Source organism: Pseudonaja textilis, chromosome 6 (assembly GCF_049901715.1).
Source record: "Pseudonaja textilis isolate UNSWEBS1 chromosome 6, rPseTex1.2, whole genome shotgun sequence".
In the NCBI taxonomy this organism is placed as follows: Eukaryota; Metazoa; Chordata; class Lepidosauria; order Squamata; family Elapidae; genus Pseudonaja; species Pseudonaja textilis.
Window position 1 is genome coordinate 24,418,095 of NC_141995.1, and position 25,744 is coordinate 24,443,838.

The 25,744-nt window shown below is 34.6% G+C and overlaps 1 protein-coding gene across 3 annotated transcripts in view; it reads left to right on the forward strand.

The window, feature by feature from the left end:
• SLC10A7 (solute carrier family 10 member 7) overlaps nt 1-25,744 on the forward strand; it is a 142,321-nt gene that overhangs the window by 45,357 nt on the left and 71,220 nt on the right. For all 3 annotated transcript variants that reach the window (XR_015744100.1, XM_026698123.2, XM_087936079.1), the window contains exon 5: nt 1,420-1,458. Coding sequence is in view for 2 of the 3 variants with exons in the window: in XM_026698123.2 (XP_026553908.1) it covers nt 1,420-1,458 (39 nt within the window). In the remaining variant the exon portion in view is untranslated. The remainder of the gene's footprint in view (nt 1-1,419; nt 1,459-25,744) is intronic.

A 25,744-nucleotide genomic window follows, 5' to 3' on the forward strand; every position in this document is an offset into this window, starting at 1 on the left:
AACTTAAGCCGCATTGGTGTGTCATAGATTATTTCCTCGAGGTTTATCAAGGTGTGGAATTACAAGTTGAAATCCTAATGTTCCACTCTGACTCGTTAAACCATATCATGTTTATTAATTGTTGCAAGTATAATTATTTGGACTGGTTCCTCCTCCTCATGTTCAAAGGCAGATGCTGAGAAAGTAGAGGTGTGAAAATATTTTGCTGTAGTTTTATAACTGTCAACTGTGATGTTTTATTTAGCTGTTTCTATTCAGAAGCTCTCCCCACAACATGGAACACCATATGCCATTGTCCTTTTTAGAAAGCAAGCAAACAAGGAAGCAAAGCAAAACAAAATATTACAAGACTGTGCTTGCTTGTGTGTGGGCCACTGAGAAGCTGTGGTCCAGGGCTATCTTTTATTGATAAGGCCAGCCAAGGATGACTCTAATGAAATTATCAAAGCTTTAAATAAATTATGAACTTGAATAAGAAAGCTAAGCTCTCTGGAGCCAAGCATCTCATTAGCTATTCATTTTCATTGCACTCTCATAATAGAGCAGTAGGTTCTACTCAGCTTAGCCTGTGTTTTGGACTATGTTCAAACTTTCAAGCTCTTTCAAAAAATCTTTCCTCCATGGCTGGATGGTGTCCTTGGTGATTACTTCGATTCTGCTCCTGTTTTCCATGTAAATGGCACATTTTCTTTTCTCTGCCCCTCCCCACTTTTTGCTCTGCTTGTTTTTCTACATCATCGGACTGGATGCCATGGCAGAATTCCTTCCGTTATGGTAAAGCAAGAAGCTTTACAAGATTTAAGCATTTTCTGTTTCTCAGAATTTAGTAGTTTATCAGAATGTTTTCCCCCAACATTATTTCTTGGATATTTAGGTAAGCTAAATATTTCTTCAAACTCAGTTGGGTCATTTATTTTTCCTTTTTCTTTTGGCTGGATTCATTGTATTCTTTCTGGCCTCTGGAATTAAAGCACATAGATAAGTTGTAATTTTACTGCAGTATATATTCATTTCAATGCTTGTAGCAAAAGATTAAATTCAATATTCTACTTGAAATACACTAAAATATATATCCAGATAAGCACCATACTATTAATTACTTATTACGTTATTTTTCTATTGACTTCTTTAAAAAAAAGTCTACGTGCTTTTCCTATAAGGAATTTTATATAGCATAAACATGGTAATAGGTGTTTTTTAATAACTTCCGTTATTTTTAAGTTGCCAAAGGAGGATAAATGTGAAATGCAAATTTTAAACATGAATAATAAAATAAGTAACTATTATCTGAAATGTGACTTTTCATAAGATATTTTGCAATGATTTTAAAGGGCAGTAGTTTACTAGAAAATATGAATTAAGCTGAGTATTATACATGAAATAGCAAGAGTATTATTGATGTTTCTTTCATTCTTTTAGGCAGCTGCTATATTTAACTCAGCCTTTGGAAGTTTTTTGGTAAGTAATATTACCTTCCAATATTGTTTCAAAGTCTTCCTGTACATTTTTAATAGTTACTGGATATTGAGTTAAGTTTCCTTTATCATATATCATGCTTCTCTTTTAAATACATAAGCTTACATTTCTTTCCAGTATCTACTGCTTTCCAGAAAATTAGTACGTGAATAATATTTGATCAATATAATTTAACGATGCTTAAGTACACGTTAATAGTCTTCTTAATGAGGAGACAATCCATTACTATTCAGACATTTGGGAGGCTAGTGTCAATATATTGATTTTCTAATGAGGTTTATCACACAGTCATTATTTTCTATTAAGATGCCATGGTTTTTCAAGGGAACATGGCTCAGATGAGAGAAGCAATGCTAATTCACTGGGTGATAAGTCACATGATTAGCATATTTTGCTGCCAGAGAACAAGCTTATTCTATGTCCCAAGGGAAACTGATGGAAGGAGTAAAAATAACTGGGCCATTCGAAATATAATTTCTGAGTGTACATTTTAGCATCCTCAAGCACAATATACTGTAAAACATACAGAAAAGGAATTTCAGTAATAATTTCCCTTATTTTGTGCATTATACAAATCAAATAATTGAGCATATTTTTACATGAATTTACAGTATATTTTTATAACCTAAATTGTTTATCTCCGCTATGTCCAAATCTTTTTTATTAAGGATATTAGTAAATACATAATATAAAGATGCATGAAAATACTCTTTATAGATCATGAATGCTTACCAATAGATTAAAAGAAATGTTACACAAGATGGATAATTAGAGATGCACGTGCATGTGTTCTTGATGTTAAAATTTTAACTCAAAATATCTGGCATTTTAAAATCGTTCTTATTTTCTTTAGGATGTAAATTAACTTGCATACATAAACTTGCTAGTTTTCTGTTCATCAAAGGCTGGTTTGCAGGTATATCATGTGTAGAAAAGAACTATTTCCAGGACTGGAAAGATGAAGCAGTAGCAATTACTGTGAAAATCTGAATCCATGCTTTAGGAATAATGTAGTATCAATGGCTGAACGTGAAGGGTCAAGATACCTTACAAGACCCCTTCCTGAGTTTCTTGCTGTATGTAGTGTTGGAGGAAATATCTATCTGGTTCAGTTCCAAGTAGGGAGAAAGACAATGGAAACATGGAGGCTGTTTGGAATGAGGGTTTATTGATGACACATGGGTTTGAGGTCCTGGTGCAGCTGAGCACATGGAGTGGAGAGTGAGAGGTATTTATACCCTCTCTTGGGCCTTGTCCTTGAGCTTCCTGTTCCTGTGGCTGGGGCAAGTATTCTATTGTTTGCTGTCAAACTCCCATGGGGCTATGCTATGTTTGTCTTGAAGTCAGGTTTGGTTGAAGTGTGTTGATGCAATGAAGGTGCTGAGGGCTGATCTTATCTTTGTTCAGACCTGCCAGGAGTAACGGATTACCAAATCTGCATTTATAAAGGCTGGCCTCAGTATCTGCTTGGGGGCAGGGAGCTGAGGCTCTGAGTTTCTGTCTTTAGAAGCATGTTTCTCCTTTATGTAAATATAATATTCTGCCTTTTTAAATATCTCTCAAAATATTTCATTCTTCTAGGAGGGGTGGCTGCTAACTTTCTACAATAGTAAACTGTTTTGGTGTTCCTCCAGCTTCCATTCATTTAGGGAGATTTAGGGAGGATTTAGGTATATGTGATTTCTATTACAATTATAAACTTGTCCCAAGTGCACGTATGCAGATGTACTTTGAATTTCCTTTTTCTCTTTAAAAAGTTGATATTTGATCTGGATATTGAGGACATTAGGTTAAATCCTTTGTCTTCCTGGCCTAAACGAGATTTGTGGCTATCAGTAGCCACTGAAGCTTGAAATGGTCTTATTAAAAGCTTCCTCCCAGACATCTAATGGATCTCAGAGAACAGTTGGGAATTTTCCCCAAATTTTTTGGTAGTAGTTCCACTGAGCACCTGGATAGAATCATGGAACTGGGAAGCAATTTAAGCCTTTGGAATAATTGCTCCTTTGATTGATGCTTAGTGGTTTTCCAAGAGAAGAAGTGATAAAAGTAATACCAGGAACATGGTGAAAGAACACAAAATTAGACTAAACATGAGTACTGGTTCATTATTTAAGTCTACACCATGGTGATAAGGGTCATGAAGTAGTGAAGTAAAAGTAGTGAAGTAGTGACATTTCTGTGCTTTTATAGTGTCACTTCCATTTGATGATTTTAAGATTCTTCTTTATTAAGGAATGATGGATAAGAAATGTCAATTGCTAATGCAAAATTTTGCTGATAAAGTCTCTTCTATTTACCCTATAAATACCTGGGATAATATCTGGCAATATTATATTTGAACTTGGGAAATGGATATTCGTTAGTATGACTTCTGCCATCTTCAAATTTAACCCATGCTCCTCTCATTTGGAGAATGACCTGATAGATCTGATAAACATTTCTTTGAGGGAGGGAAGCATGATGTTCTGGGTTGAAAATTACAATGATGATCTCCTTCTCAGCAAAACATCTCTGAAGCTGTATGTTTTAAATATGAATTGTCCAGTGCCCAAACTCTGGGAAGTTTATTGAGAATGTAGCAAGGAGTCAGCTACAGAAAGCTGGGGAAGGAGTGTTTATCTGGTCTCCTTTCACTCTGCATTCAGGCTTAGATATAGATTGAAAATGGAATTGGCCACTCTAATACATGAGCTTTGTCATATCTTAAGCGGGATAAGTATGTTCTGACATTATATCTTGTAGTAATGTATTTCTGTTAATCGGGGTATTCTTGTGAACTACCTGAAAAGACTGGAATTTGAAGTTGCCATTTGTTTGACCATTCTGATACATAGTCAAGATCTTTTTGAAGGGTAGCAGTAATATCTGTGGTATTGAACAGGTTTACATCATCAGTTGCTCTTAATATGATCACAGAGGTCATTTATGTAGAGTATAAAGAGAGTTGGTCCTAGAACACTGCCTTGGGGGATACCACTATTGACAGGTACAGAATTTGATAGGACACTCCCAATTTTGACCATTTGTTGTCTCTTTGACAGGAATGCTTCTATCCAGTTATGCAGTTGTCCAGAGATAGCATAAGATTTTACTTTTAGGAGTAGTTTGTCGTGTACCACTGAATCAAAGGCTTTACAGAAGTCTATGTAGATTGTGTCTATTGTTTTGTCGTGATCGAGTTGTGTAGTCCATATGTTTTTGCAGTGTAAGAGTTGCAGATTACCGGATAGTTTTTTTCTGAAACCAAATTGTTTATTGGAGAGTAGGTTGTTTGTCTCTAAGTGGAGGATAATGGATTGGTTAATAATTGATTCCATGACTTTATAGGTGACGCAGCATAAGGAGATTGGTCTGTAATTTTCAACTAGGTTGGGGTCTCCCTTTTTGAAGGTGGGGATGACCGTGGCTTGTGACCATATGTTAGGCAAAGAGCTGGTCCTGAAAGATTTTTCAAAGATTATGCTTAGAGGTCCTGTTATGGCAGTGGATAGCTTTTTTAAGAAGTAGGCCCATATTCCGTCCGGTCCAATAGATAGAGATGGTTTTAAATTGCGTAGTGCTTTTTCAACATTGTCTTCTGTAAAATCGATATGTATTAGATCATTGTAGTTGTCTGTGGTTCGACTAGGAAATACTGGGCCTGATCCATTGCTGTTTACAAATACTGAACCAAAGAATGTGTTAAAGATGTTGGCCTTAATGGTGTCATCGTTGCAGTCTTTACCATTAGGTCCTATCAGGGGTGGGATGGACCTTGAGTCTTTTAGCTTGTTGTTTACAAAATTGTAAAAAGTGCGGGTGGAATTGGTGAGTAGAAGGTTTTCCTCTTGTTTAATGTGATAATTGGTGCATTCAGTTTTTATCTGGTGACATAAATTTTTGTATTGGCTTTTGAAGTTGGCAACATGACCAGATTTTTTTCTGCCAGAGTGATCTCTTTTTGGATTGAAGTTCCTTTATTGTTATGGGTAATCTGTTTTTGTTTTTTTGTTTTTTGGGGAGTTGTTGTTGGTACATATAGTTTGATGACTCTTTTGACTTCAAGTAAAAATATGTTGTAATGGTCTTCAACAGTATTGCATCCAGTGAATAGAGATTGCCTATCAAGGGATGAGAGATCGTTGTCTATAAGATCATAGTTGCCTTTTTAAAAGTTATAATTGGGGCTTACATCATTGTGATGATTTTTGTGTGGGCGTATGTTAAGACAAAAGTCAATCATATTGTGGTCACTGTTGGAAAAGGGTTCTTTAGTTTGTATTCTGTAAATTAAATTCAAACTATTGCAGAAGGTGAGATCGAGGCAGTTGTTAAGTCTAGTATTGTTGGTTACTAGTTGTTCCAGTCCCAGATTTGTAACAGCATTGTAGAAGTTTGCGTGTATAGGTTCAGTTGTACATTCATTTAGGGTCCAGTTAATATGAGGTAGATTGAAGTCACTGAGAAAGATAAAAGCGTGTGGGCATAGTAAGAATCGAAATGTGATATTTAAGGATAGTTCACAGATGATGGTCTCAGGAAGAGCAAGCTCCTGGGTAACTTGGATGTTTTTGAGATGTAAGGACTTTTTATAGAAGATAGCACCTCCTCTACGAATTTCATGATCTGATTGGTAAACATGATAGTCTCTTACTGTGGTAATGGAGTCAGGGAGAGATGCGTTGAGCCATGTTTCACAGACAAATATGATGTCGAATTTAGCCATATTTAGTAAGAGGAGAAATTCAAGTATTTTATTCACAAGGCTTCTTTTATTGAGTAGCTTGCATTTAAGGCCAGCAGTAGTTGGAATTGAGGTAGTTAGGGGCGTGCCTAGTCTTGGGTGATGGTGGATTGGTTGAGGTAGGGTTGTGGTTGAAGGTTAAAGCTGAGTTGCGGGATGTGTGACTTACTTTTGATACAGTCAGCATGGTAGTCAATGTACAGATCCTTCTCTCCATTGTCTAGACGTTTTTTAGTTGGATGGTTGGGAGGTTTGTCCACATGGTCCATGGTAGTGACATTTCTTAGAGTTAAGACATAGAGTTAAGTAGCCTCGACTACTGCTATGCATTCTTCATGGGCTGCCTTTAGAGGTCATCGAGAAACTGTATTTAATTTAAAAGGCAATAGCCTTCATCTTAGCAAATGAAATCCATCACAATTGCATCATAGCAGGGGAGAGCCCAGCTGTTCTTAACCTTGGATTTCTGAATGGAATTCAAGATACTGGTTTTAACTTTAAATCCCCAAATGATTTTAATTCTAGATTCCAAGTTCATCTTCTCCTTGTAGAATTAAGCATGCAGAGGACAGTCTCTGACTTTTGGGGGTCCCCAAGAAGTTTTTAAAAAAGATAACAGACCCTTGCAGTTTTTCTCATGTGGTCCTTGTATTTTGGAACAATCTCCTTCTTGAGACCAAACTGTAGCTTTTGGAAGTTAATAAAAACTTAGCTTTTGAGGGTACTTGGTAAATATTAATTAGTAATATCTGCCTTTATAAATTGTATGGATCTGTAGTATGAATGTTCTACTTTTCTAATTTATTTTAATTTTGTCATTATATTTGAAATATACTATTATGAAAGTAGGATAGTATGTAAAATGTATACTGTACATTCATCAATTGCATATATAAGCTGCACAGTACTATTAGTTAATAACAGTAATTTGGAAAACTGATACAAGAAGTTATTTTGATGGCTATGAAGGTTGTCTTTAAGTAAATATAAATCTTTACTTCCAATACTTCATTAACCTTTCAAGCATTCTGATTTATTGTTACTAATTGTAGTCTAAACCTACAATTTGCCTGCTCATCTGAGAAGATGATTATTTGCCCTCTTCCAGTAGAAAAAAATAGAATATGATTATACATGTGTATGAATTAAATCTTATGTATGATTGCCAGGTTAATTGTTACAGAAAAATTCTGATAATTGAATTCTGTATATTTACTACAGCTCTATAATATGTTTTGGTTCCATGGAACATTAATGTTCAAATACCTACTTAGCATCCAAGTCAGCGGCCATAAAGTTACCTATAATTTAGTCATTCCTCAATCTTAACAACATGGTCAAAATCTGGCATATTTCTAACCTGTTAGACACCAACCAGTGAGGATAGTTTTTGAATTGCTAGCCAGTAACTTTTCCATATATAGTTTCTGTACTTTTAACCAGGGGTAGGATTCAACTTTCTTAACAGCCAGTTCTGTGGGCATGGCCTAAATTGTGGGTGTGGCTTGGTGGTCATGTGACTGGGTGGGTGTGGCTTGCTACCTGGGCATGGCTTGGTGGTCACGTGACTGGCTGAGCGTGACTTGTATGTAAATATTGTAAATATTTATGTAAATATTGAATTTTTTATAAAAAAGAGCAACTTTTGCCCAAAATCAGGCAAAGTAGGCAGGCAGATTGAGTTGCTCACAGAATCAGAGATTCATTCAGAGATCTACCATTCTGCAATCTGCTACCTGAGTGCACTGAAAAATAGAAGCTAGGAGGTTCAGCTCTGCTTTTAGATTAGTTAGAAAGCAAGAAATCAAACGATTGCTTTCTAACTAATCTAAATCTCCAGCACAGCTGATAATCGGAACAGTTGATGGTCAGTGGAAAAAAAGGAAAAATAGCAACTTAGCAAAAATTAGGCTAATGCAGGCATGTTGGATGGTGGGCATGCCAGGTAAGGAGTGAGTGGGCAGGGAGGGGAGGGGCCAGCCAGTGGTGCGATTTGTCGGTTCTCTGAACTGGGCAGAATCATAACAACCGGTTCTATAGACCAGGTAGAATCCACCCCTGCTTTTAACGAAACAAAGCCAAATAATTGAGATTCTGTTTCATCCATAGATTACATAATTGATCCCCCCCTTTTTTACCTTTCTTACTCTTAAGCTATTGATTTCTTTCTACCCTTTCTTTCTATAACTACCCTATCGTTCAGGCGTCCACTGTTTGTACAAGTTGTACAAGCTTATCCCAATACTGCAAGATTATTTAGATTTTTAAAACTGTACCTTTTAATTTTTTCATGCCACACTTCTTACTTCCTAGTCTGAATTTTCAGAACCAACTTTCTCTCAATCTATCTTTTAAAACTCTTGCTTAGTCCCACCCACGCTTAAAGAAATCATTATTTGCATTAGAAACTACATTAAATGTAAAATCTGATAGACTAGGTAAATTCCTAGTGGAAGAAAATGCACAGGAAGAGGATTGAACGATTGAAATTGTAAACTAAGTAAGTGAGATAGGTTTACTATACCAAAGAGGTGATAAAGAGTTGAATAGAAATATTGTGAGATGGTAAGGAAAGGAGCCTCCAGAATCCCGAACAAAAGTACCAAGATTTTTTTAAAAATAAAGTTGAAGTGATTCAGACTAGCTGACAGTTTGTTGGAACCTGTTGGAGTTGAATATAAGGTACTGTAGGTTTTTGAATATGAGAGTAATAGCATAAAAATAAAAGTCAATAGAAAAATACTAAGGCTTTAGAAAATATTGTAAAACCATAGAAAGGTTTAGGATAGATGCTAAATGTTAGGGTGAATTAAAGTAGGTGTATAGATATGAAGTAAAATGTAAATAAAATAAATAAAAAGGAAATCTGGATGTCCATGTCTCTTGGTTTATTTCAGAAATTTTCTGACATCAAAACATTAATTACTGCCTTAATTGTGTACAACATGAGGGGAGAGAACATAGTAGAAATCAAAGAGGACTATCACAAAGAAAGAATAGATGGACACATTTGGTTCAGATTTCTTTTACCGCTTACATACTGCTTTCAACAAAAGGGAAATTGTTCCCCATCTAGAATATAGAATATTGAAAACCAGTTAAATTGAATTCGATTATTTTTAAAAGGGAGTAGGGAATCTAGGGTTTTCTAAATCTTGGATCCAATCTTGTATCAATTTAATCAGGTATGGTGGAAATTGTAAGCTCAACAACTTATGAGACGAATGGGTTGCATCTCCTTATAGAAACATAATTGCAGGTAATTTTTAAATTATGAAGTCAGAGGATAAAGAAGGCTAAAACTGAAATCAGAGTGGTAGATATAGTTGAAGTACAGTTTTGTGAGGCAAATTGCTGTGATAGTTTGAGAGTCCTGGATATATACATGTGGATTAACTTAGAAAAGAATACATATTCTCTTGGTATTCAAATGTACTGTATTAGCATTTGATAGACTGCATTTATGGGCAATGACTGGTTTAAAAGCTTCAAACTAATGTTAGCTTGGAAATGAATTCCTGTAATACTTCAGGCAGATATATGTGCATTTATAACTTATGTAATAACATAATAGGTCTAATTAAAACATACGCTTTTAAAGAATTAATTGTAACAGAAAACTTTTTTCTCTAGCTAGACTGGTAATAAGTAATGATAGATGAATTCAATTTACATATATTCAGAGAATGTTTTATACCACAGAGAATTTTTCTAAGTTAAGAAGTTAATATCATTATCTCCTCCTCTCATTTAAAAGTTGGATTTAGAATAATTGTAGAACATAAGTGATTTGGGTTTCTCTCAAGAGAATAACTTAATAAAGTATGCTAACATTTTAGTAATTCATTCAGAGTATTTGATTATTATTAGCAATAATTGTGGTTCAAAGATATCAGTTCTGTCATGAAGTAACCCCATCAAATAGAGTGGAATTTACTTTTGAGTAAATTTGTATCTGATTATATCAGGATCAGTAGCGTGCATTAGTCCTAGGCTGTTTATATCCTTATATAATTTGATTTTCTGCTTCATTTATATGATTATTTCCTTGCAATATTAATGTGCTCATAGTAATCTGTAAAAATGAGAATAGGTTATTTTCCTGCCTAGTTATCACTGATTGATATAAAGGTAATTCAAGCAAGTTGGGCAGCCTTTTAAAAATCCAAATTTCCCTCCCTTTTCTTCCATTTAATCTAAAATCTTCTATCCTGCTAACCATTTTATTGTACCTCCTGCTAAGCATTTTGGACCTTGAAATAAAATATTATCTGAATGCTGTTTTTACTATATGCTACTTGTGCAATCACAATGAATATTTTAGCAATTTTATTGTAATCTGATTTTTGAGAGCTTGCCAATGACAATAAATGACAGCCTTGTGAATATGTCCATAAAAGATGCTAATTTTAAAAAATGCCACTTTACTGATGGTTACAACATAGGAGGCAGCGGGTGGGGGGAGGGCCCTTAATTTTTGTGCTTTCTGTTGAAGCAAAGATTTCTTCTAACCAGCCGGATGGAGTTTCTGTGGTATATTGCTCCATTCACCTGCCAGTCTGTTCACTTAACTGAATAAAATTCCAGTTTTTACCTGTAAGCAGGTCTTCATGAGAGCTCTCTCCTGTCTCCTAAATTTCATTTTTATTTTAAGGTTGAAAAAGTCACTGAAGTATTAAATAAATTGCAGTGTTACTTCTCTCTTCCCTTTTTTATAACGAGCCTATTATACTGAAATGCTAATAGCTTGATTCTAAAAAACAAAACAAAACCTTCTGCAAATGGTGATGGTGTCTGTTTTTCAAGCACATTAAAAGAATTTATTCGAGTTGTGGAATATTCTTAAATTAAAAGGTCTTTGAAAAATTCAGTGGCTAGATTTTTGAACAAAAATTAGAATCATTCTTGGAGTTTTTGATGCTAAGGTTAGCTCAACTCTTTACAACTCAATGTTATTTTCATTTACAGATGGGGCTGCCATTATCTTTTCCCAAGATATTTCTTTAAGTTTCCAGTCTAGCCTATATAGCGCCATCATTCCCTAGAGATCATTTGTCGAAGAACTAGCCAGACCCAGACCGCAGAGATCAGCACAAGGAAGCTAGATGACACTGTTCATGAAAGTGTCTCAATATACATTTTGTTGCAACCCCCCATCTGTATGCTATTTCAATTCTGCATCAGAATCCTTTCATATCTTGGATGCTGATAAATAAATCTCTGTTTAAAATTTTGCATCAGTCGAAGTGTAACGGTTGTTTAGGAAATACAATATCTATAAAACAATTCTTAACCGTTTTTTTGTGAAGCTGTTCATATTCTATGGGAATAAGGCTAGATGTCATTGTGTTTAAACTTTTAAATTTCTCATAATGATACATAACATTAATCCTTTAAACTTCTCCTCCAGTTCTTACAAAAATATCCTGCTAATAAAAAAATATGGAATTCTTATCTATTCAGGTTTAGTAGGCAAAATGTTTTATACAGCCTGACAGGACTTGTGTAAATGCATTAAGTACTATGTCCATTTTTCTTCCAAATTTGTGACACAGATTTAATTATGGGAATGACCAACAACTTACAAATCTAATTTTCATAAGCTGAGCCAACTCTTTTATTTTTTAATAACGATGGATTTTTAGCAATGATTTCATTATTAAAGAAATTCCATTGTGTGGAATTAACCAATTGACTACCATTTCATTTTATTATATTGCCCCAAATTCTACTATGCCTTTTTCTACTAATTGTTTCAACATTAAAAAAAAATGAAAAGTAAAAGTGGGAAACTACATATTCAAGCATTTTTAGAACACTTTTTTGAGAAGAAAAAAACAACAGGAAAGGAGAACATTAAGGGATATTAACATGCCAAATTTACTTGTTTCCATTTAGTTACCTTAATGATATAAAAACCTAATAAATTATACATTGGCATGTCTACAAGATTTAATTATTGCTGGTGTGTGTGTGTGTGTGTGTGTGTAATCCTTATTCCTCCTACTTGCCCACCACAACAACCTTGTGAAGTGTGTTGGGCTGAGTGAGAGAGTGGCTCGTCTAAACTCAGCAAGCCAGGATTAGAATTTACAGTTTCGTGGTTTGTAATCTAGTACATTAACCATTTTATTTTAGTTGGAAACAACACTAACACAATTCACAATTTAAATGATTAATTTATGTTTGATGAGGGTTTTTTTTAAAGGCTGTTTCTTTGGATAAATATTTTTATGAAAATTACCATGTTTCTCCAACAATACGCCCCCCCACCCAATAGGAAGACCCAGCAGGTTTTCTAGGCATAAAATGAAATTAAGCCCCTCCCCCAAATTTAGGCCTAGTTTAAAACATGTGAAATTGTGGGGGGGCGGAGGAGACGGGGGCGGAACTTAACAATTGGGCACAATTTCTGGACATGGAGAAACCAGTTTCCTAATACTAGGCGCTCAAGAGAAACAGTATAAAAGAAAGCTTTCCTTCATCTCCTATTTATGGGCTTCTTAGATGCATCTGATGAGCCGTTGTGAAAGATGGAATGCTGGCTCAATGGATCTAGGTCTGATCCAACAGAGTTGTATGACTGACTCCTCATACTGTAAGTGTACAATAGTCCCACAAAAAATTGCTAGGATTAATTAACAATGGATGAAGAAATATAGCCATAAAGTTTGCTGATTTTTTTCTTGTCATTTTCGATATCAGCCAATGGGGAAGAAAAACTTCTTTCGTGCAAGATTATTTGTAACAACGTCCATCTCTCACTCTCAATGTCTCAATGTTTGAACATTACTATAGCAACTAGTAATTGTATGTACTAATGAGCCATTGCTACACTTACCATGTATTTGAAGTTTGCCTTCTTTTGACCTCCTGCCTATCAGTAAACCTGAAGCATGTGGTTAATGTGACCCATTAAGGTACACCCTGTTGTGCATTATTGCTTAATTGCACCGTACTTCATTGGCACGTTTTTATTCTGCATTTTTTTGACTATTTGTAAATGTGATACCAGTTTTCTTAAGGTTACATATTATTGGTCTTAGGATCAGAACATTAATGTTAGTCTTTTTAAGAACCATTTTAATAAAATGGGGTTTCTTATATGTGAGGAAAAACCTTTTCAGGGTACAATCAAAACAATTTATATGATTTGCTGCCACTATTAGGGTATTTTTTTACTGGACATTGAGGATGAAAGATTACAGATAACATGGCAATTCATGATTAATTAAACCATGTATTAGAAACGTAGATTCTGTTTATTGATTAAAGACTGTACAATTTTGAAATGAAAATGTCTTCTAAAGTGTACAGTTCATGTGATGTTTCAGATACTAAATTATTAATGATGTTATGAAAAATGCTTCAGAAAAAAATGGAAGATTGAAAAACCCTCCCTTTTTATTTGCATTTAATAACAGCAATCTTTCCCATCATTTTGGTAGTGGTTGCTTAAAGTGATCTGAGGCCTCTGCTTCAGTTTAGAATAGTCTAATTAAGTACATCTGTAGAGTTTGCATTTGATATATAGATGCAATCTGTGAATACATGCACCTCTTCCATATATATATATATATATATATATATATAACAAAAAAACAAAGGTACCTTATGGTACCTACCTTTAAGGGAAGTTGTGAGTTCTGCTTGCAGTTTACTTGTAAATGAATAAAGCAGATAGGAATTATGGAGTCACACCAAGGAAAAGCAAAATTAAATAAAATCACCTATAAAATTTGACAAGGGACTGAAAGGAATGCTTTATTTCCAAACCTGCATTTATCTCCTTTAAAATTTCAGGACAGTTCTGAACAAATGGTATTGCACTTTTGTTTGGAAAAATGTGTGCTTTTTAAATAAATATACAATTCAGAAAACCTATCGTACTATTAATTTTTAAATGTGTATAGCAGGGGTCCCCAAACTTGGCAACTTTAAGACTTGTGGACTTAAACTTCCAGAATTTTCTCTCCAGCTATGCTCGCTGGAGAATTCTGGGAGTTGAACTCCACAAGTCTTAAAGTTGCCAAGTTTGGAGACCTCTGGTGTATAGCTTGAATATGGCTGTCATAAATGCTTATGCTCACTTGAAGAAATAAAAGTCATCTAGTTAAGGGCTCAGCCTTATTCCTTTCAGTAAAGCATGGGAAATAAAGAAACACTTTCAAAAGAACTAGTGAATGTAAGAATTATTTCTTCTTCCATTCTCAATTCTCAGTTGCCATATAAGTAAGGAAAGGAACATATTAAACTGTATGTATTCCAAAGTGAAGGATCTTTATTTTGCCCAATGAACTTCAGTAATAGCTGAATCTGTTGCCTATATAGGTTCAGTTTCTTAGTTACCCGGCACAGGGGTTGTTCATGAACAAATGGAATATCACAAGTATATTGTTGAGAGGAATTTGAAACATTGATCCTACCTTTTAATACTGAAGTTTCATTACTATGGATTGTAGAAGTAAAGTACCATCTGGTTTAAGTTGTATGAAAAGGTAAAGGTTTCCCTTATCTAGTCATATTTGATTTTAGGGGACAGTGCTCATCTCCGTTTCTCAGTCGAGGGAGCCAGTGTTGTCCAAAGACACTTCTGCGGTCATGTAGTCAGCATGACTATATGCTGAGGTGCACTGAATGCTGTTACCTTTCCATCGAAGCGGTCCCTGTTTATTCGCCTTTGCATGCTTTTGAAATGCTGGGTTGGCAGGAGCTGGAGCAAATGTATGGAAAAATGTATGTCATGTCACATGTGTGTGTGTGTCTGTGTAATCTTGCAGTCCTTAGGCTTTGAACAGCTATTTAAGAGATAATGCTATCCCGGAAACAAACTTAAGTATAGTTCTGTATCATTTTAGTAGCATGAGCAATATTAAGTACATGCCACATACTTTGCAAAACCTAGGATTCAGAGGAGAATACGGAATCTGTGTATAGCAATCTATCCAATAGCACTATAGATTTTTGCTGCTATTTAGCAATGAATGGGGCATCTTTGAAAAAAAAAAACAAGTATAAAAAACTATAGAAACTTTATACTATAAGTATTTTTTAAAAACCTAGGATAACCGTGCTGTATTCGGAGCAACAGGTTAACAAAAAGAATGAAGTACAACACAAACCTATAACTCTCATGAGTTAATCACATGGTATTCAGTGTGGTTAATGCTTTAGAAATAACAGCCTCAGATTTATTACTTGTTCTAATCAAGGTTTGTGATGTGGAATTTGTTTTTCTAGAATATTTTTAAAAACCATACAAACAGCTTTTAATAATAATATTTTGCAACATTTTGGAGTGATTTTTTTTATTTTTAAGTGCTCTGTAATATTTGCATTACAAAACAAAGAAATGTCTTCCAGTTTTAAATGGCTATGTTTTGTTTGTGCCTGCTGACTTTTCAATTAATTTCACTTTTTTTTTATAAGCTATTATGGTGTTTATGCTATATACTATTATAAACCATTACTGGGGTTATGCAATTGATTGCTAATGCTTTCTCTTCTCGTGGCATTTTGTGATGTTTATATAATCAGAGAAATTGCTCATTTGTGAAAAAAGCATGATATATCTAGAGATAATAGTTCCTCCTCCTTTAAAACTGATTTAGATAGCAATAGGTGTTTAAAGCCTGGGATTTATTTATTTTTTAATGCTCAAGAGGTTTTATTGTGTAAACTACAAAAATATCTTAAAAACCATAAGTTAAGAAAGATAATGTTTTCCCTGTTTAATGATGAATGTAGCAATTGTGCACCTACGCTGGAATAGATCATATTGAACATCCTCTGAGCTCCGTTTGCAGACAAAGTTGTAGCTCCACCATGACAACATTCCCATAAGGTGCTGAATTATTAATGTTTTGGAATCTGCAAGATTCAGCAGATGATGTTCAGAATTATTGATGGCTAACTTCAATCCTTTTATTTTTGGAGATGGATAGTAAAAATCAACAACCAACATGAAATTGTAGATAAACTTTAGGCCAATTTTAGGAATGGCTGATCAGCTTTTGCTTTAATATATGTAAATATAATAATGCTCATTCAAGGTGAAGGGGAGGAGGCTGATTTGGCACTAATTTATGAAGCCTTCTAGCATTCTCTCTACACTGCATCCTGTGAGAGTATAATACTCTAATTACACTTGCACCGTATAATGAGAGCTCTTAATAACTATTACTGATTATGGTTGGATTGTGCAGGGAATTTTTCTTCTCCCTTGATTATGATATATTGACTTTTACTGAAAAAGACTTTAGACTGTATGGGTGCAATTGTTATTTCTATACTAGGCTCCATTGGGAGGGTAGAGGGAGATACCTAGCAGGAAAGCTGGATGGACCCAAACCATTGTCCATATTTAAACCACCCTACTGTAACATGGGATGAAGGTCATGTTGGGAAGCCGATTGGTGAATTGGGTTCTTGATGTAAACGATTGGATTGACCCTCTTACTCAGAACATGCCACATTAAATGCCTAAATACTCGTACACCTTAAGTCAGGGGTCCCCAACCTCCGGGCCATGGCCCACTACCAGGCTGTGGTCTGTTCAGAATCGGCTACGAAAAGCAGCAAGTGGAGCTTATATGTGCAGCTCCATTTGTGCAAGCAGCAGGCACGCATAGGCGCACCCACTACTCCCACATAGCCATCCTCCCCCCCGCCCCATGGTCTGCAAAGCCAGAAAGGCTGGAGAGCACTGCCTTAAGTAATTTAAAAATAAGGGTGTGATGCTAAATGTAACGAGGGAAGTACAAAGCTAATGGGATAGAACATATAGGAAATGTGTTGTAACAAAACAAAAAAACCTAACAAAAAACCAAAGGTGAACAGAAAGGCATGCTTATGTATATATGTATGTATGTATGTATGTATGTATTAAATCTATATAGCCACTAATCTCAATATGTGCTTCTAGGCATCTCACAGACAATTAAAAAATAGCATAAAAAGCCAAATCAATAAAATAATTTAAGAACAGTGAAAAATAAAAACTATATTAAAAACCCTCATACAATTAATGGCATGGATGATTGAGAATATTCATAGGTATTCATAGAATAAAATTCATGGCTAAGGTACTTTAGTACATTCTCTGCCTATCAATAATTGTCTAAAATGCTTTCTATGATATATTTAATCAAATATTATAGATATGAATACTAAAAGTGGTTAAGAAAAGAAAGTAAGTCAGGACAGCGGCACTTATGGAGAATGATTGGTGGAATAAGATGTTGGTTCTTCCCTTATGATCTTGTGTATATCTGCATATAGCAAAAATAACTGCAGAATATGAGCCCTTGTGCTGAATTTGTTTTAAGGATTGACTACTGTAAGCTATGCTTTTGCACTTCTCAACATTATGATTGTTGATTTTTTTAATGCCTCTTCAAATTACTTAAAATCTATTGAATGCAAGCCTTACTATTCCAATAGCTAAAAACTTCAGGAGTCAAGGAAATTTGCCAATATTATTCTAATTAGCATTCATTTCTTTGCTTCTTCTAAAACACCTCTTTCTGTGTATAAAGCAATATACACATTTTCATTGGAACAGAACATTTAAACCAGTTACAAACACTGTACTACTTCCAGTTCTTTAGCAATATAATAACAGATTCAGGCTCTTATGGTAAGATAATAGGAGAAATAGCTAGGAAAAAGGATGTTATTCAGCTTCTAGTTTCCATGAACGAATAGGATCTAAGCAGCAAAAATAGTCTAATTCTTAGATGCTTTTGATAATGCAATTATGTAATTCTGAAGTAATAACATTTGCATTAATTTTAATTAAAGCAAGATAGTTTAATTAAACTGCCTTGTGGTACATCTATTCTACATCAAAATAGCTGTCCTTATATAGGATTTCAAATTTGGAAATCACATTCCCCTCTTTCTTTTTATGTTTATATCTGTATATCTGTAATCTATGATTATAGCCTCCCAGCATTAATTAGTATGTAACTAAGGTGAATTTCTTGATATTAAATCTAAACACTGCTTAGCAACAGTCTGAGCTTTGCCTTGGACAACAATATTAACAAGTGTTGTCTCCTGTGGGTAGTGATTGCATAACTATATTTCTTTACCTTTTGTGATGACCCGTAGTCTCTCAAAATAACCCCAAACCCAAAACATACATTAAAGTCCGGTAAGGCCTTCAACTTAAACTTCACTGTTTTATTAGGCACAGTTTAAAGTCACAAAATTAAATAATGAGGCAAACAAAGCCAAAGCAAACTGCATTGATGAGAGTTCCAAAGCAAGCCAAGATAACTAATCATAAACTCCAGGAAAATAACTGAGGAAAGCAAATTCTAACTGTGCAGTTGCAAACTTATATACCCAGCTCCCACCTGCAAGCCATGAGGAGAATCATGGTAATCTCCTCTTGAGTAGACATCGCTTTTCCCTGATCCTCTCCTCCCTGCATGACCTAGGATGGATAGGGGATGGGCCTGGATCCTCCTCTGACTGCTCAGTTGGCCTCTGTCCTTCCCCAGCCTTCTCCACCACCTCTGGAGCCACACTCCCACTCCCTGTTGGCTGTTCCTCCTCTTCCTCAGAGTCAGTCTCCACCAGGGGCACGACACCTTTAGAGTAGGGCTATAGCAATAAAATCAAAGATAAATGGCAAGATGTTATTGCTAATCAATATGTAAGGGGTAAAAAAGGAAATAAAGCAAATGCTGATGCCTTGTAAGGTCATGGCAAAAGCCTGGGATTCTCATGAGAACAGAACTGGAAACTATTAAGAATAGATATATCATCTCAGAACAAACAGCAAGGTTTCACATATTCTTACTCTCCCACTGTAATAATAACAAATTTATCTACAGCACGGGTGTCAAACTCACCATGTCATGTTGCCGTCTGGTGACTTATTGCAATGTTTTTCCATTCATGGAGCTGGGATGGGCATGGTCTGCGCGTGGCATATCTGGCCTGTGGGCCGTCAGTTTAACACCTCTGATCTACAGTATAAAGTATGAGATTGCTGTGGTAAGAATAATACGTTGCTGGTTATACATTTCATGGTTCAAGGTTTTTTAGAGTGATCTATTAAAACAGACTGCCTGCCCCTAATGATCAAACTATTATATTCATATGGTCTAAAATATTAGTTCTATTATGTATGCTGCCATGGTTTATTGTCATACATTATTTCCTGCATTTGGTTTAAATTCTCCTCTGAGTCAAGCTTAACTCCTGGACAATACACGGCTATGTTCATGTTTTTTTTTTGGCGCTAATCTGTCACCAAAACAGGGCATGTTTTCTGTCCCTACCTGTCCCCTCCCAGTCTACATCTTTGGCATTTCAAAGCACTAACCTTACAAAAGTGTCAAAGTTGACTAGTGTTTTATTTTGCGTTGATTTTCACACTTAAGTTTTAATCGTATGTTTCTCTTTAGTTTTTAACAGAATCCCCCCAAAAAACAGTGTTAGTGAGGGTTTTCCCAATTTCCTTTTTCACATCAAAAGAGTTGAATGGTGCATACCCAAACATCAGTTTCCAGCCTACAGCATGCATATAAACATAAATTTAAATACAGAGTTTTCTTGATGCATAGACATACACAGAAAAACTTCGCATATGCCAAATATAAAACACATGTTTTTTTTTAAAAAAGTCAAGTGTTTCAGAATATATAAATAATTGATGTAATTGTGAAATCTGTAATTCAGATCATTTTTTGGAACAAGAATAAAAAAACTATCGTCTCTGGTATGAAGTTGATCTCTTGTTACATAATGTGAAGATTCTTTATATGTTGATATAAAGAAATACAATAAGTTCTTAGTACCACTTCACTAAAAATATTTCAAAGGATGAGGGAAGATTCTACCATTCTATATTTATCAATTGGCCCCTCTGCTGACCCCACTTTGGAAGTATCTAAATTATTCATGGCTGTCAATTCCATAAGGCAATGATTGCTTAATCTACAGGAAGTATCTCTTAAATCTAACCCAGTTTACATAGTTGAGATTAAATATATATCAATATGTAATCCGCTCTTAGGTGATTTACTGGTAGGGCATTGAATCCTGACTACAGAATGATTTCTTCTATATTTGAAAACTTTTTAAATCATCTTTTAATGATAATTTGAATAGGTTGAGTAGTATTTTTAATGTGTTTTTGTTCTGTTGGAAATGGCTTAGTAGCAACAACAAGGTACCTGGCCTAGGAAAATTGCCATCTCATTGGCAACTAGCCTGAATTTTTCTGTCAATTTATACAAATTTCCTTAAACATAGAAAAATTGCCCCCCAAAATAAAGCAATTTCCCTAATTAAAAATTCTTCTCACTCATTCTGTTGTGAGACATTTTTCTCAATGCAGTGGCATCTTCATAATTGGGTGACTTCAGAGGATGAGTTTACTTTCTCTATAATGCTCACCAAGACTAACAGGAGCTGGGTGTTGTCTCCAAATCCATACTCCTGCCCTAAAAGGACTTTGAAATATGAGCTTGATATTTGCATTTTTGTTTCCCTGTTTTATTTTTAGTAGTATGGTATTGAAGATCACACATACACAAAACATTCAATATAATGCATGGTAAGTATGAGCAGTCATATTACTCTCATGATAAGTTGTCATTTTATAGTAACTCATTATTTGATTTGCAAATAGGTTTCAGGAGATTATTTAACACAGCAATAAGCTATAAACGAAACAATTCATGTGGTTAGTTTGATGGTTAATTTAGGACATGTTTTACAAAGAAATGCTTAGGTTATGTCAGACTTAACAAATGATAACAAGCTGCTAAAACCAGCTTTATTACTCTGATGTCATCAGTACAAATCATTAAAGTAGGAAGGCGGCTAGGTAACCATAGTATTCATTTATTTTTGTTTTACTGCATTTTATACTTGAAGCTGTCCTGGCCATAAATGTAATGTTCCTCTCTTCCCTTCTGAAAACTATTGTGTAACATTTATTTATGAAATGGGCATTTTCTTTAGTCATGATTATGTCCTGGACAGCTCCATGCTTCCATTCATTTCTTAGAATCTGAAGGGTTCTATTATTACAGTAGATGTAAAATTCTATTGAGTAATTTCGCTGTTTGTCTTCCTTTTATGGGGAGATGGAGAGTGCATCAACCGTAAAATGGAAAATATTCCACTATCAAATCTGTACTTAGAAGTGTATAGTTTGGTGAGGGTTTAGGGCCATTTTTCAAGCTACGGGGGACTTTGATATCCCTTAGCCATCAGCCACACATATTGATTCATTACCTAATAGTGTACTTTGGTTTTTGTACAGCCTCCGAAAGAGTAGTGTCCATTATGATGCCATAACCTCCCATGTACTGGAACAATATGCAATAGAATGAGGAAATAGATCAGTGGAAAGCACTCAGTTATCTGCGGGGACGTAGGTATTCGTAAAATCTTACAAATAAAGGTGGATCACCCTGTATGTTAAAAAAAAGAGAGACATATATCCATTTCTCCCTAGCATGTTCATGTCCTGTTCTCAAGTGGTAAGATAATAGTCACAATAACAATTCAGGCAAAATTTTGCAATGTCTGAAATAGGCAGATAATCAAAGCTACATTCTCCAGTGCAGAAATCCAAAATCATGTAAACACCATTACAAGGATAAGTCTGGTAGAAATTTTTCATGAGGTATGGTGTGTTTCACCATGCAAGACTGAGCAATAGACTGCAGCATAAGTTTATTTTAAAAAATGAGAGCTTTTAAATTTATTTATACAAGATCTTAATCTAATTCAGATTTTACATCTATAAAACCCGATATAGTCACAATTGTTATTCATGGATAGGGACTTCCAGCTCACTAAAGATCTCTTAACTTTGTAAAAAAAAATTTTTTAAAAATATTATTAATCTGTTAGAGGATTCAGTTTGGTTTAGTGGTTGAGGCACTAGATAACCAGTAAACTATGCATTCAAGTCCTGCTTTAGGCATGAAAGCTGGCTTGGATGACTTTGGGCAGTCACTGTCTCAGTTCAAATCATTTTACGGGGTGGTTGTTGTGAGAAAATAGGAAGAGGAAAGAATATTATGTATGTTCACTACCTTGAGTTATTTACAAAGTAACAAAAACAGAATAAAAAAAAAATACCCTGTCTTCTATGAAAAAACTTTCCTGTGGTGAGCCTGTTTTGTTTTGACTCTCTGGTTCTGGGTCGATGATCTTAGGATTTTTACAGATCCTTGCAAGAAACTTTCAAGTATATTTTAAACCAATTTATATATTTCCCTTAATTTTTATTTTTGTTTATAAACACATCTGAAGCTGTTCATACATTTGGTATTATATTCCGTAGAGCATATGTATGCAGTTGTAATCTGTAACAATTAATAATCCTTTCTATAAGCAAGCCATTATGGTCTACTTTCCTGGGATGAAGTATATGGAATTAGGACTCTGAAAGAACATCCTCCAAATGAGGGTAAAATAAGCTGATCAAAACCAAAAGTAGACCTATCACTGTTGTGATTAGCCAGCAGTAGGTGTGGACGGTGGAGGAGAGCGAGGACTCAGATGAGGGGCCATTAGGGAGTGGACTGCTGCCTTCAGAGATTGTGGGGGCTGGCAGCAGTGATGAGGAGGTTCCCAAGGAGCCTGTGTCAAGTGCACGTGCATGGAGGATTGCTCGTAAGAGAGAGCAGTTACAGCAGCACGGGTGACTCGGGAATAAGGCTGCAATAAGGCCCCTCCGTCAAGAGGATAAAAGCCAGGTTTGAAGAAGCATTCTTTGCAGAAGGCAAAGACGCTCTGAAACTCAGCCTCGTGGACATTATAGTTAGTATTTGAAAACTCTTGTAAACTATTTCTTATCTGTGGTTTTTGGAAGCCTTGAAAAACAACTTGGCAAGGCTATTTCTTGTCAGAGCTAATTTGTTGGAGGCAGCCTTTTATCTGTGAAGAAACAGAATTCGTAGATAAAACCTTAAAAGGTGGGAGCTGCTGCCTTTGTCTGGTGTTGGCTCTCTTGGAACCAAGTTGGGTCAGAACAATCACCCTCTGTTTTTGTCTAGTATATATTTGTGTTAATAAATATGTAAACAGTTCTAAATGCATATGGAAGCTATATTTTTAAATCTATTGTTTGTCCTGAGAAGCTAACTAGCTGAAGAAAAACCAGTACAAGTAATCCTTGACTTACAATAGTTCATTTAGTGACCGTTCAAAGTTAAATCATCACTGAAAGAGACTTATGACTGTTTTCACACTTATGACCACTGCAGCATCCCCATGGTCACATGATCAAAATTCAGACGCTTGGCAACTGACTCATATTTATGGCAGTTAAAGTGTCCTGGAGTTCAAGTGAACCTGGGGTCTTGTGATTACAAACAAAATCAATGGGAAAACAAGTTTTTCTTAGCAACTGTGTTATAAATTTAACAACTGCAGTTATTCGCTTAACAACCGTGGCAAGAAAAATAGTAAAATGGGTCAAAACTTACTTAACAAATGTCTCACTTAACAACAGAAATTTTGGGCTCAATTGTGATAATAAGTTGAGGACTATCTGTATTTAAGATTTTCTAAGTTATTTTCTAATGTCATTTTTTGCTTAGGTGTTGATTAACATCAAAATAGTTTTTTAAAGAAATTTTAATTCCCTCCACCAAATCTATTCCAAACCCTAGTGATGTACATAGATATAATGCCATGTCTTATCCATCGAGTTTCAATGGAGGAAGCAATTCTCTCTAAACAAGCATATAAGAGGGACAGTAAGGGACAGTAAGAATTGCTGGAATGGGAAACACCTCAATTAAAGTACTAATAAAATTGTAAATAACATTTATAGCTTTTTTCAGTTTCAGTTACTTTTATTGCCATTTTTTTCTGAGGAGGTAAACTTTGAATTTTGGAATATGTAATTTATTGATAATCTAATCATAACTCTGATATGACAGAACATTCTATGACAGCTATATTCAAAATGTGTACATACTATGAAGCAGAATAAGGTTTTTTTTTAAAAAGATCAGAAAAATATTTTATGTCTGCATATTTAAAGAATATTATAATCAAAGACTTAATATTAATAAATATGATAGTATATCATCATTGTCCTTGTTATCTTTATTATTATATATAATAATTTTGACTATATATCAAGACATGTATTCAAAAATTAAAAAATATTATGCTTTTAATAATAGTATTTAATTTCAGACTTAATTAAAATAGTTAAAATGTTGGAATTAATGCACAAATATCTATTAAGCTAACCAGTGATGGAAATTCATCAATCCCAGCCAAGCATAACCTGCTATTTGCCATAACCTTTTAAGATCTGAACTAGGAATGTGCCTGTCTATCCATCTATATCAATAGGGATGCTTTTATTTCATATCTATATAATGTGTATTGTCCCACACTAATATTGATTGAAAGAACTCAGGCATAGCAGTGTCAGCTTTTATTCCTACAGGGAAACCACTCAGCTGAATAGCAAGCCACTTAGGGTCAAATCAGGATTCATCTTACTTTGTTGCTGTGTTATAAAGTATATAGAACAAATGCAGAAAAAAAAGGAAAGGAAAGGAAAAAACAGTTGGAGCAATCCTTGCAAAGATTATCACTTTAAGGTTTCTTTAAATGCACATTGTCCTACTAACACAAATGATAAGATTAATCATAGTGTACACAAAAATAGTGAAATTAAATAATCTAAACAATTGAAAGAAACAAAACCAATTTGAAGAAAATAGACAAAATACAATATGCAGGTACAAGTATATGTAAGCAACTAAACAGTATCCATAGCTTTAAAATGGAATATACAAATTCAAGGCAAATAAATACTGTAGTGCCAATTACTGTAGTTTTGAAACAGATTCTCAGAGAAGAACCTGTTCCTAAGTGCAAATAATTGGAAGTTATTTCCACTCTGTGGATAGAATGTAGATTTTTGTCTATGTATGTTGTCTTAAAGTGAGATCAATCTGGATGTTGTGATATACTCCACTCATAGACATTCAGGTGAAGGCAATTCATTTTCTTCATAAAGGGCATTTAAAACTAAGCATAAGATATAAAAATAGAAAAAAGAGTGAAAAATGTTTTGCAGTGTACTATTAAATACATCCAAGAGTAGATCTTCAAATTATATTTGCAAGTGGAGATTTGAAATGAATCTACAGAATTCAATTTTACACAGACTCTTGGAATCTAACTACTTTATGAATTCATAAAAAGTATTAACATTTTGTTTGAGAAAGAAGAGAGAGAAGCTTGTTATGCTATTATCACGATGGTCATCAGGTATGTCTATTATTGGTTGGGATGGGTGGAAAAACTGAATTGGTCAGTTGCATTATGCCACTGAAAACTAATTACAGATTTGTAATAAGTAACAACTGTTCTCTCTTAATTGGCCTTTATCTCTTCTATAATATGAAAAAATATATTATGGGATCTGCTTTCTCTAATAATGGATTCAAAAAGGACAACATTTAAAAAAATAGATTAGGCCTCAGAATTAAGTAAGTGCTAGTTTCAATTACTTCCATTAAATGAATATAT